This window comes from Grammomys surdaster, unplaced genomic scaffold (assembly GCF_004785775.1).
Source record: "Grammomys surdaster isolate TR1022 unplaced genomic scaffold, NIH_TR_1.0 222, whole genome shotgun sequence".
NCBI classification, from domain to species: Eukaryota; Metazoa; Chordata; class Mammalia; order Rodentia; family Muridae; genus Grammomys; species Grammomys surdaster.
The window spans coordinates 2673943-2687478 of NW_021604667.1; the positions used below are offsets into that span (position 1 = coordinate 2673943).

Below are 13536 nucleotides of genomic sequence, written 5' to 3' on the forward strand. Positions count from 1 at the left end.
GAGAGGAACTAAGCTTTACAATTTATTGTGAATTTAAAAATGGCTAAGAATAGATTTTTAAAGGCCCCAATTCCCAGCAGTATTGAGGATTTTGAACCTAAGGCCCCAAGTATGTTATACAAGAGCTCTACCACTGGGGTACACTCTTAGCCCGCTTACAACTTTTCTTATTTGGAGACAGCATCTCATTAAGTTGCCCAGGCAGGCCTTAAGCTTGTGTTCCTGCTTTGCTCTTCCATATTGAGATTATAGGCCTGGTGACCAGACTCACCTTAGATTTTAAATGTTTTTAACAGAACTAAAAAGATAAATATATGAAGTGACTGACTTATTTATTTGCCTGATTTAATAATTCTACACTATAAACACTTACTAAAGTTACATATCATATTCCATAAATATATGCAATTAGTTGTCACTTAAAAAATATTTTGGGGCACTGTAATACATGTTTGCAATTCTAAGACTCATGGCACTCAAGCAAGAGTATCTAAAACTTGAGGACAGCCTGGGCTAGACAGTGAGTTCTAGTCCACTCAGGCTACATATAGAAACCTCACCTCAAAATCTAAATAAACTAATTAATTCAAATGGAAAGAAATCCCCACCTGCAGCTAGTGGCTACCATGTTGGATGGCAATGGCTCTAAATGAACAGAATGAGAAAATGTTCCATCCTTAGAAAATAAAGGTCAAGAAGACACAGATGTCATCAGATTCCTTGTCTGGTCAAACTTCACTCGAGGCCTGCCCAGAGCTTACAAGCTCCTCTACCTTCTAGCAGTTCTGTCAAGGCCCCTCCTGCTCCATTCAGTCTCTCCTCCCTCGCTGCCTGGTGTCCACAGTTATATTTACCTCTTTTTCGGCCTCCTTGAGCTCGGCTTCTTTCTCTTTGACTCTCTGGACAAACATCTGTCTCATCTCCTCTTCTTTCTTCTGGAGCTCTCCTAGGAACTCATTTCTTTTCGCCTCATATGTCTCCTGTAAACTGTAGATATGATCAAGTCAATTCCACTGCCTCTGGGGCAACCCCTGGTCAAGAAAATGGGCCCCAACCACCTTCTCCGAGTTCCCTCATCCTCCTTTCCCTAATTCTGACAGAGAAATGTAAAGAGAGAACCACAAAGGGGTGGGGCTGGGGTGGGACAGCTGGCTTCTTGGTATACAACAGCAATATACTACAGAGCTACTAGAGGGGCCTCCTTCTCTCCCCTCCCCTCCCCTCCCCCCCCCTCCCCCCCCCCTCCTCTCCCTCCCTCTCCCCCCCTCCCTTTCTCTCTCTCTCTCGTACAAATGAGGAAACGGTGGCTCATAAAGGAGAAGTGAGTCTCTGAAGATTACATACCTAGTTAGAGGCAGAGCTGACACCAGAAGCTGAGTCTCCTGTCTCCATTTAAGGGCTCCCACTGCTCGCCTCCCACTGCCCTACACTACCCTTCACTGCAAGGCCCTGGCTCTGAGACTGACCACACTGATTTACCACTTCATTGAACATTTGCTGAGACTTTACCTACCACCTATGTGACCGGTGTGAATAGACATGATGTTAGCTGCTCACCATCTAGAGCCCAGAGCCACCATGCCTGTCCTAAAGGAATTTAGGGTGTAATGGGAGATGCCCAGGTCAAGAACACTGCCCCTGACCTGCACTTATTTTTTAAAAAGTAGGAGTCAGCATTGGCAAAGGCCAGTGCTCCAAAGACAGAAGACAAGTGAAGACTGGTGTTCCTGGGGATGTGGCCATACTTGAACAGGCCTGGGGACATCATGTGAACCATGGAGGAGTAAGAGGGGAGGTTCCTGAGTCTGGAAAAAGAGGACAGGCTTTGGGTGCCACGTTTAAAAAGTGGACATGTATCCATCAGTCAGAACATGAGAAAGTCCACTTGACTATTTTAGGAAGGAAACTTTCCAGCAATTCAAGTATGAAACGGAAGGCTCCTCGTGTTAAAGGCTGGCAGCAAATGGAGAGAGCTGGAGCAACAGTAGGGCTGTAGAATTCTCAGGACTTGGGGGAAAATCAAGGCTGACTCATGGCAGCTCTCCCTGCTCAGACCTACCTACTCTCTTAAGTGTGTCTTACTTTCTTCCCAAGCATCTTTCTTTGAATCTTAGTGCTTATGATCTACAATAAGCTCTCTTAATATACCTCTAAAAGAATCTGATTTGCTGGGCAGTGGTGGGACACACCTTTAATCCCAGCACTTGGGAGGCAGAGGCAGGTGGATTTCTGAGTTCGAGGCCAGCCTGGTTACAGAGTGAGTTCCAGGACAGCCAAGGCTACACAGAGAAACCCTGTCTCAAAAAAAAAAAAAAAAAAGAGAGAGAGAGAGAGAAAAAAAAAGTTTCTGCCTTGGGCTACTATATAGATGGTAGAACATGAACAGCAGCAGGAAATGCTGGAAAAGGAGGAGGAAGAAGAAGAAGGATTAGACAGCAGACCGCTAGTGCTTCACATCAGGCAGCCATAGAACGTCTGAGTGAAATGTCCAGGGTGTAATTGCATCAATAGGTTCAGAGCTCAATGGTAAAGGTTTAGGTTTGGATTTATCGATATCTTGGTGGTAATCAGGGCTGTGAGAATAGAAAGAACCAGCACAAAGAGATGGGAGTGTGAAAGAGCAGAGGGATGTGGAAGGAATCCTGAGGGAGCACCAATGTTTAGAGGAGGAAGCTGAAGAAAAGGAGCTTGAAAGCAAGAGCAAGGAGAAGACAGAGGGAGAGAGATAAAACTGGCTGCACCAATACTTCAAGAGCTGAAGGCAGAGGGCGGCTCAAGCTAAATTAATGTTTCACATTAAAATCAAAGCTAAAAATCAAGCTACAAGGAAACTGGCCCCCAATCCACAACTGCAGACCTTGGAGAGAATTTTGTAGCGAGCTGGAGGCAGGCAGAAGCCAGATTGTAGTGGGCTGAGGAAGTGAGAGAGGAGGAAGAGGAACAGGAGCTACAGAAATGTTTCCTTCCTATCAGAGACAAACAGGTGAGAAACTGGCAAGGAAGAGTGGGGCTAAAAAAGAACTTCGTTAGGGGCAGCATTTACAAGCAAGGTGGACAGGTGGTGGTGGAAGATCGTGAAGAGGGTGAAGAGGCAGGAACAGATATTAAGGATAGGGGGAGGAGAGAAAGGCCAGGACTAAGTGGCCAGGAAGAGGCACACCTCCTTCTGGATGCAGATGGAAGCTGTGGAGGTGAAGGAGAGAAGCAGAGGAGCTTCCATCAGAGATACAAACTCCGCTCCTTCCACTTCAGGAGCTCTGGGACCCTGACCTGCCTGTCCCCAGAGGGGTGGTAAGCTGCCATTCCTAAAGTAGCCATTCCCTAAAGGACGGCCTGTATGGTGTCCTAGGCCCCCTCTCTGCTATAAACAGGTTCTGTGGGATCCCAGGGGCCATTTGAAAGCATTTTCTTCCCACAGATATGCCCCCCATGGCTTGCTCACAGATGCCTGACATTTCCTGAAAGGAGATAGAGCCACAGTAAAGGGCAACACATGGTAATTCAAAATTCAGGGCTAAGGCTAATGACGCATATTGTATATACAGAGCAGATGCTTTCGTTGGTCTATGGCTCCCACCTGCATAATGAAAAGCACTTTAGATCCTGATCTGAGGAAAACACCAGTGATTATTCATTGTCAGTAGTCAAAACAAAACTCACACTCAAATGCTAAGGCAGTGGGGAAAGAGAGAGCATCATGTAGGTCACCGATACAAGCCAAGTGACTGCTTCTTGGACCTTTTTTTTTTAATTTCTCTATTTATTTGGTACTAGGGATGAACTCATGGCTTGTGCATGCTAGGCGAACACTACTACCAAATCATATACCCAGCTTCCCTATTTTTTTATTCTTCTTTTAAAAATGAATGTTCTTGATATGTAGCCTTGACTGGTGCAGTACTTGCTTGCTAGGTACCCCAAGCTGTCCACAAACTCATGGCCATCCTTCTGCTTCAGCGTCCCCAGTGCTGGGATTCCAGGCATGCACCACTATGCCTGACTTTTTCCTATCTGGTTTTGAGAACGGGGAAGATGGGAAAGAACATATTGGGAAGTTGTCTTAAGCAATATGAGAGCCAGATGAAGAAAGTGGGAACAGAGGGCAGTTCCTAACTGCCACCCAGTAGAACAAAGCCCTAACACTGAGTCTATGTGAGCAGGGCTGACTAGGGAGGGTCTAAAAGCAGTCAGTGGTCAGCGGAGTGGTTGCTCCAGGCCCCTCCCTCTCTCTGTCTGTGTGTCTAAGCAGGGTGGCAACTGTTGTGGCAGAGAGGAAACACTCAAGCAGCACTAGTGATCTAGGAGTAATTTGGGCTCTCTAGCTAATCTCCAAGCCTCACTTCCCCTGCTGATTCTTCAGGGCAAGGCTTCCTGAGTTAGGCCAGGCTGACCTGACCTGGAATAAAAGGTACCTGAACGGTTTGCTGTCAGGGTCGGTGTCCTTGAAGCCCATCTCCTCCAGCTTACAGCGGCGGTATAATTCATAGTGCCGGGCGTGGGTCTGCTCCCTCAGATCCTCCATGTTGACCCGAATCAGCATCTCCCGAAGCTTCACAAAGTCGCAGTGGGCCTCATTTTCAACTGCATAGTGGGCATTGGGGCATTGGATGTATATTGAAAGTAAGACCGGCAGAGGAAGAAATGGATGAAGTGAGAAGTAAAATGTCTAAGGGTGACATTGTTTTGCAGCCTGATTATACGATGCCTACAAATTTAACCTAATTCTATTTCTTGTCAAAATTGGGAACGAAACATTATGAAAGGGCAATAGTAAAAACTTTACTACTGTGAAAGTATCTAAGAACTTGCATTAATGCCTCAACACCAATTCACCAAGCAGACTTCCACAGGAATATCTGCTTTGCACTGCTTTGCAGATAGATGCACATCTGTCTATCCAGCCATCCAATAAGTATTTGTGGAATCTCTACTCCCAGTATTATGGGTAGCTCTGAGAATTAAGAAATGAAATCTGGGGCCTATGCTTTTAGGAACCCGCAGTTTAGTGGGAAAGCACATACAAACAGAACAATACAATGCAGTGCCAAAGCTACAAACATGAAGGTATGGTTGCAGTGCAGTAAAAGCCCAGAAGAGGGGGACCTACAAACTTCCAGGAGACTGTAGGCGTCCCCATAGACACAACCTCTTGGATGACTCTGGAAGGAAGAACAGAATTTATCAGGCAGATAATAGAACATAATCCCCACCAGGCCTCCAGAAGGCTAGGCAAGGTCATATGGAGGGCAGACTGCAGAGTCAGACTTCAGAACCAGATAGTGTAGGGGAAAGACAAAGACCATAGACAGAATCTCCAAAAAGCAAGGAAAAAAGAACCAGAGTAGCAATAGGTGGTAAGGACCAGGGGCCAACCTCCCTTATGGCCCATGTGAGAAATAGAAGCTTCCAAAGAGGTGTTTTGTCAAGGGTGGATAATGGCCTGAACACAGCAAACCTTAAGCAGGAGAAAGTGGTACCATTTCTTTGCCTTGAGGGCAAAGGTCTTCATTTTGGATAGTGAGCAAGGATGTGAGGGATGTGGACTAAATCACAGCAAAGTGGATTTCTGGCTAGCTAGAGCAACGCTGAAAGCAGGCTTCTGTCATGATGTCTCCAGGTCTATCTCCACTGTGTTGAATGGTAGTGTTTGGCCATGTACAGGAGAATGGTGGTGTTTGAGATGATGAACAGATAAGTTAGCCCAGATTCTGTCTCTCATAGTCTGGAAGAGGACAGTAGGGACAGAGAGGAGGGGTTCTGGAATGACAGAGTCGAACATGGTTGTATCATCATAGATGGCCAGATATGGTCATCAGAAATATTTGTCCAAAGTCCAGGGTGGTCCATGTATTCTTTCTGCTTAAGGTCTCTTACATGACATGAACCCTACCTGTTGCCTTAGAATAGTGGTTCTCAACCTTCCTAATGCTCCTACTTTTTAACACATGTTGTGGTGACCTCCAACCATAAAATTATTTCATTGTTACTTCAGAAGTATAATTTTGCTACTGCTATGAATTGTAATGTAAATATCTGATATGTAGGATATCTGATATGTGACCTCTGTGAAAGGGTCATTTGATGCCCCAAAGAGTTGTAACCCACAGGTTGAGAACTGCTGCCACCGAACAGTAATATAAAAACCTACAGCAGTAAAGTAACTTCTCAGGACTAAGCTGTATGTATCTGCTTCTCCAACTCTGGACCTTGATTCCTGGTCACTAGGGATTATTCCAGGACCAGGCATGATAGTGTACACCTGTAATTCCAGCACATAGGAGGCTGGCTCAGGAGGGTCAGGAATTCAAGGCTAGCCTCAACTGCATAGTGAATGCAAGACCAACCTGGACTACATGAAGCCCTACTTAAAAAGAGAAGGGGGTCTAAGTTGGGGATGGAAGTCACTGGAACTCTGCTGGTTTGTCTCCTCCCACCTCAGAAGGTCTCAGGTCTCAGACTCCAAAGGGGTGACTCTTGGTCCAGAAGCCACTTGCCAGTGTTCCTACTGTAACACCTCCAGCTCCAAATGACAGGGAAGCACAAAACTTAGTGCAGCTCTGACCATCTTCTCCTACCTATGGGACATCCAGATAGGGGATGGAGCTCAGCGAAAGACTGCTCATCTAGCATGCATGAGGCCCTCAGTTCCATCCTCAGCACCACAAAAGAAAGAAGAGGAATGGAATCTGGGTACTGTCAGTGGGTCTTTACTGTGCCTTGAATCATTCTGGCCTTTGTGTGAACTCACTACCAACTGTCACTCAGCTTTGCTTTTTTGAAACACTGTCCAAGGCTGCTTTTGAACTCATGACCCTCTCATGCCTGTTATCCCCCTCCACCCTTTCCAGTACTGGACTTACAGATATATGCCACTCTTCTTGAGTGCCCATTCTCTATTTGCCCAAGGGTTGGGATGAATTTACAGAGAAACTGCCAGCTATGGAACAGTTTACAGCTACAGACTCAGGTCCCTAAATTTCTAGCCACTGTAGTGTCCTAGAGCTTGTATGACCTACTGAACCAACAAGGATAGCATAATATATCCGAGGCACACTGCCAAAAAACCTGTGATGAATGCATGTAATATATATCCAACCTTTAAAATTATGAAATAATCATATATGTATGTATATGTGTATATATGTGTGTATGTGTGTGTGTATGAATCCATGAAATAGGTATGTGCAATTTAAAGAATTTTAAATTTTTAAATATCTCTACAACTGAAGGTAATGTTGTTGGTACCTTGCAAGGCCCTGCTGGTCTCTTTTTGATATCACATCCCTCTCTCTATTCCCTGACCCCTCTGGCAATGAAATGTTAGCGCGATCTTGACTTTGGGTTTATCATCCATTTGTGTATTTTTTATTTTTAATTTAAGTGTGAGAGGGTGTGGGTGTGTATGTGTGAACTCGTGTGAAGGTCAGATGTCAGCTCTTTCCTTCCACTGTGTGGCCTCTGGGGATCAGACTCAGGTCAGCAGGCTTGGAGGAAAATGCCTTTATCCCTCCCCTACAAGCCATTGCACTAGTCCTGTTTTTAAAGAATTATTTTTATTTATATTTTGTGGCGAGTGTGTGGTGTGTGTGTTTTAAAATGGTTTTATCATTCATTACTTGTACATAAATTCATAAAAAATATATAGCATGTTATTTTAGCTTACTTCTAGAATTCATACAAACAGAAACCTATCATATGCATGCTGTGTGATTTTATTTAGCTCAGTGTTGTGTTTCTGAGATCCAGTCACGCAGATGTAGCTATAATTCATCCATTTTCAACTCTGTCTGAGATCCCATGATATGACCATTTCACAAATTATCCAAGTCTATTTTTATCGACACCTCATTGTTTGTAATAACGTATCATTATTATTCTCTGTTGTGAACATTCTTGTGCCTCTCTTAGGGACACTCTCACTTGTATAGTCCTTTCTTCGCTGTGCCAAATCCATTTGTCTTTTTGTTGTGTTTGGAGGTGGTTACAAGGGAGTACTTTCTTCATTAAAGCCAAAGGGAGTCTGCTCACATCATAGAATCCAGTCACTGGGCCAGAGCTTGCTGCTAGTGACCCCCTATGGCTGTTTGAGACCTAAACTGAGTAGTAGAGGCTGGGGACAAGCTAGGAACTTGTCATATCATGGCAGGGGCAGCAGAAACACAGAGGAGGGGCTCTCTGAGCACAGCCCATCTGCAGGAGACTCACCCTGAACAGTCCCCCAAGGATACTGCCGAGCCCACATCATCTTGTTGCCAATCTTCACTTCTTCTGTGCTGCCAACAACAGCAAACGGCAGGTGGGCCTGGAACAGAGGCAAATAAGCACTCAGAACTCCAGAAGAAAGGCATCAAGTACACCACGATGCAACTGCTATTCATCTCCAGGCCTTTGAATGCTCCCTCTGCAACGTCACTGACTGTGTCAGCATTGAGAGGCATCCATTAAGCTCAAGAGCTCCACAGCCATACAGGGATAAGAGGCCTAGTTCTTACTTCTCTGCTCTGGAATTTATGATAGGGAACAGAGCAGAAACATGAGTAGATATATGGCCTAGCAACCTTTAGCCACAGTCACAGTTGCTGAGGGCTGGGGGTAGATAAGCATCAGAAGGAGTTGCATACAGCTGCTGGCATCACTACTGTCTTCCTAGAGTATAAGAGCACAGCCTAAAACCACTAAGATGGACTGTTGTTATTCTTGCCAAGACAAGAGTTCACTGATCCCGTGAGTCTCAAGGCCAAGTCACCAAGTCTTCACCCACAAGCACTGATGGTGCACTATAAGGGACATAAAGAAGTAGAAGATACACTTCCTTGCACTTTGGAAGCTTTAACTCCTGTTGAGGAAGCCTAAATTACATACTTGAAATCCTGTTAGATAGTATGCGACCAAGGGCAAATAGCAATTACTTCATAATACTCTTTGGAGTAGAGAACAGGACTAACGGGGCATGAGCTTGGTGTTTGCAGGAGGGATGAGGGGCAGTGGCTGCAGAGGGCTAGACTGAGGGAGGAGGTGAGAAGAAAAACCATGTTGTATCATCAGCTGCTTGCATTCTGGGCTCTCAGCTCTAAAGTGATGGAGGAGGGACCGTGTGTGAAGTGGGAGGGACTTCTCTAGGCTCAGGAAGAAAGAAAATACCAAGAAAATAAAAGCATAGGAAACACCAGTCTTCCCTTAGGCCTGTTATTTTGTCATCAAGGGACACTGCTAGAATGATAGGGTCACTCGCTTCCTCTCTTCCACAAACTCCTGTCATTTGATTCCTCTAGCTTTCTGACTATTCCCGAATGCACAGCCCACACCAAACTGAATTCTGAGGCCTCTTAAAACCGCCCACAGACCACTTCTCTGCAACTGGCGTCAAAGATGTTTCTGGAAAGTACAGGCAAATATCATTTCCAAGGGCCTTCTATATTATTGGAGGGAGCCAGGACAGACTACTTAAAGGAGTCATGCATGTACTGAACTCCCAGGCTAGGTCTTTGCAGGAATCAGGGAGGCCACCACACTTTGGCTGCCAGCCTTCCCAAGCCACCTAGGTTGCTTTATATTCTGTATCCTGGCTAAATAAAGAGCATCGTCTAGAAGTCAACTAAGCACAGCAGACTAGGAGTCACTGCAAATCAGCTGTTCTTGAAAGACATATGGCTATGACAACCAGAATGGAATCAAGCAAGATAGTTTTAACTTTCAATCATACTACCAGGTCCTACCCATGATACCTCTCAAAAGGGAGGCCAGACTTTCTCCCCTGCCCTCCCTACTTTAGGTTTCTGCAGGAAGTTGACAAGTGGTGTTTAAACATGTGGCTCCAGGGAGAAGACACTTAATCGTTGCAAGACGAGGCCCCTGCTGACACATGATGAGCAGATTGATAAAGGGACCTTGTGTAATTCTACCTAAGCATCTGATGAGGGACACCAAGATATGAGATCTTCCAGGGACCTTGTGTAATTCTACCTAAATGTCTGATGAGGGACAGCAGATATGAGATCTTCCAGGTGCAGAGTGCTATTACAACACACAGCCTCGGGCTTGTCTTGGGAGTCTGGCCCCAGATTCACTACTTAGTCCATTTTGTACAACTACAAAAAAGATACCCGAGGCTAAGTAATTTATAAAGAACATTTCAGTGGACTTTCTATCTATAGTTCCAGAGGCTGACCATCTATGCTCAAAGTAGTAGCACATTTGGGTGTCTGACGAGAGTTTTCTTTTTACATTTTTTTTTCTGGTTTTTCGAGATAGGGTTTCTCTGTATATCTCTGGCTGTCCTGGAACTTACTCTGTAGACCAGGCTGGCCTCCAACTCAGAAATCCACCTGCCTCTGCCTCTCAAGTGCTGGGATTAAAGGCGTGCGCCAATACTGCCCAGCATTTTTACATCTTCCCATTGCAGGTGGACAATAAAGCTAACTAAATTCTGCATGAAGCCTATTTTATATGACCCTCAATCCTACTAGCAAGGGAACAGCCTTTATGGCTTATCTAAACATAAAGGTCCAATCTCCCCGTCCCTGGCTCTGACTCCTTTTCTTGTTTGGTTTTTGTTGCCGTTGTTTGTTTGTTTTGAGATATGGTTCCTCTGTGTAACAGACCTAGCTGTCCTGGAACTCACTTTGTAGAACAGACTGGCTTTGAACTCATAAAGAGCCATGTGTCTCCACCTCTGCCTCCTGAGTGCTGGGATTAAAGTCATGCTGTGTGTCACCACCACCAGATTCCCCACCCCCAATCTCTCTTCTTTTGAAAAGAGATTTATTTTTAATTGTGTATGTCTGTATGTGGGTGTGTGTACATGTGAGGGCAGGTGTACACAGAAGCCAGAAGAAAGGGTTAAATCCCCTGGAGCTGAAGTTACAGGAGGTTGTGAGTCACCCTTATGTGGGTATTGGGAATGGGACTAAGATTCTCTGGAAGGGTAGTATGTGCTTTTAGGCTCCGAGCCGTTTCTCTAGTTCCCCTCTCTTTAAAAAACCACCAATCCTAGGAATTGAACTCAGGGCCTTGTATATGTCAGACACATGCTATACCACTGAGCTGTATACTCACAGCCTTCTTTTTCTAGTTTTTGTTTTGAGACAGGGTCTCACAACATTGCCCAGGCTAGGAACTCACTCTAAGCACATCTTCAGCATGTGATCCTCTTGCCTCAGCCGGCAGGGTGGCTAAGATTATAAGGCTGCATCTTCAGGCCCTGCATCTCCTAATACTATCACATGGGCAACACTTTCAAATCAAAGCATTACCTTTCTGGCTTCATGTCTACCTTGAACTCCTCTTGGTCCACTTGAAAGTTATTTGATGATCCAACCTACATGGCTTATTCTATCCTTGCACAACCACATGGATTACGCTTTGAAGACTGGAAGGGTGGTTTTCTAGGTTTTTTTTTTTTTTTCCTTTGGGCTATGAAATTCCACCAGGATCTTTTCTGGTGATGTATACTGACTGGCCTGAGTTTTTTCCCAGGGTTGACAGAGTTTCCTAGTTATGAGGCTGGTTCTACTTGCTCCCATTTCAGGCTAGTGGCTAAACAAGACTGACACCTAATTCTCTCAAATACCATTGTTCATTCCAACAAAAGTACATGGAAACAATGGGGGTACCATTGCTGAGTAAAGGGAAAGGACAGGCTTGAGCCTATAGCCTCCCTGTGATCCAGTTTGCCAATCAGATGCCCTTACTGTGGGAATCAAACCCAGTGCCCAACAAATGGACAATGAACTGGGGTTAATCAAGTTTTGGGCCTGTTCTTAAACCCCTAGCTACAGTTTGAGCTATTCTAAGAATACCATTACATTATTGTTTTATTATTTATTTATTTATTCATTTATTCATTCATTCATTCATTTATTTATTTATTTTTGAGACAGGGTTTCTCTGTATAGCCCTGGCTGTCCTGGAACTCACTCTGTAGACCAGGCTAGCCTTGAACTCAGAAATCCACCTGCCTCTGCCTCCCAAGTGCTGGGATTAAAGGCTTGCGCCACCACCCCACGGCACATTATTGTTTTTTTTTACTTATTTTTAATGATTTATTTTATGTATATGAGTACACCATTGCTCTCTTCAGACACACCAGAAGAGGACATCAGACCCCACTGCAGATGGTTGTGAGCCACCATGTGGGGCTGAGAATTGAACTCAGGACCTCTGGAAGAGCAGTCAGTGCTCTTAACCGCTGAGCCATCTCTCCAGCCCTATTTATCTATTTTTTGACATAGGGTCTCATGTAGTTCAGGCTATCATCCAGCTCTTTGTGTTGTTGAGGATAACTTTAAACTTCTGCTCTTCCTGCCTCTACCTCCCGAGTGCTGAGATTATAGGTGTGTCATTCTGCCAGACCAATAACACTGCATTTAAATAATAAGCTGGGCATGGTGACTCCATCCTATAATGCCAGTAATCAGGAAGCTGAGGCAAGAAGGTCACAAGTTTAAGAACAGCCTTGGCTACATACTGAAACCGTGTCTCAAAATAAGGAATTAATTTAAACAATGTGATAATTTTGAGACTTGAGGTCTACAGCTTTGAGATCAATCCTAGCATCAGTTGAAAATAGCATGCAGCAGACTGACTCCCTCTCCCTCAGCTTCTCCATCTCCTGCTCCACAATCTGAAATAATGTTTTCTAGAGCCACCCAAAAGCCAAGGGTGAGGCCAGGCATGCTCTCGCATGATTATCTTTAAAAAAAAAAAAGATTTATTTATTCATTTTATGTATATGAGTACACTGTCACTGTCTTCAGACACACCAGAAGAGGGCATCAGATCCCATTACAGATGGTTGTGAGCCACCATGTGGTTGTTGGGAATTGAACTCAGGACCTCTGGCAGAGCAGACAGTGCTCTTAACTGCTGAGCCATCTCTCCAGCCCTTGAATAAATATATTATACTTGGGAATAACAGGACAGCTATGTAATCGTCTCAAAATATATATATATATCTTCTGCCTCTTCTATTTCCCATGACAACTGGCTGTGCAGTGGGCAAGGCTGAGGATCTGGAACCATATCTGGAAACGAAAGGCTAGCACCTGGTCTTCATAGCACCCAAGCACCCCCTCCCCATCTCTGTATGCCACTGCATGTTTTCTCTACAGACTTTGATACAGTTGGAGTGGTGGCAGGTGGGCAAAGCACTCCTGTGTTTATTATAGCACTGACTCCTCCCTCCTGTTTCTCAATCAGCATACAGAACACAAAGGCTTCCCATATAGGCCCCTTCCACAGATATGCCGAAGTCCAAGCATTCTAGCTGTAAGGCACCCGTTCTCCTCCCTTCCCATTCAAAAGAGCATGATGAAATGCAAGGGAATGAATACTGAGCAATACTACTTAGGGGGGTGACCCTGAACCCCCAAGAATTAGCTTACTTTTCTTTTCTTTCGGAGGTAAGGTCTTGTTAAATGTAGCCTAGGCCAGACTCAAACATGTAATCCTTCTGCGTCAGTACTGCGCTCACAGGCATGAAGTGCCACAACTAGCTTTTAATTTAGTTACTCAAAGTGAAGCAGTGATGAGCTACAG

General features: G+C 44.8%; 1 protein-coding gene across 5 annotated transcripts in view; it reads right to left on the minus strand.

Annotated features, from left to right (window-relative positions):
- Nucleotides 1–13536, minus strand: part of Septin6 (septin 6) — a 74100-nt gene that overhangs the window by 14084 nt on the left and 46480 nt on the right. For all 5 annotated transcript variants that reach the window (XM_028773137.1, XM_028773135.1, XM_028773139.1 and 2 more), the window contains exons 6-8: nucleotides 8206–8302; nucleotides 4413–4581; nucleotides 855–987 (exon numbers count right to left, since the gene is read on the minus strand). In XM_028773137.1, coding sequence (XP_028628970.1) covers nucleotides 855–987; nucleotides 4413–4581; nucleotides 8206–8302 — 399 coding nt within the window. The remainder of the gene's footprint in view (nucleotides 1–854; nucleotides 988–4412; nucleotides 4582–8205; nucleotides 8303–13536) is intronic.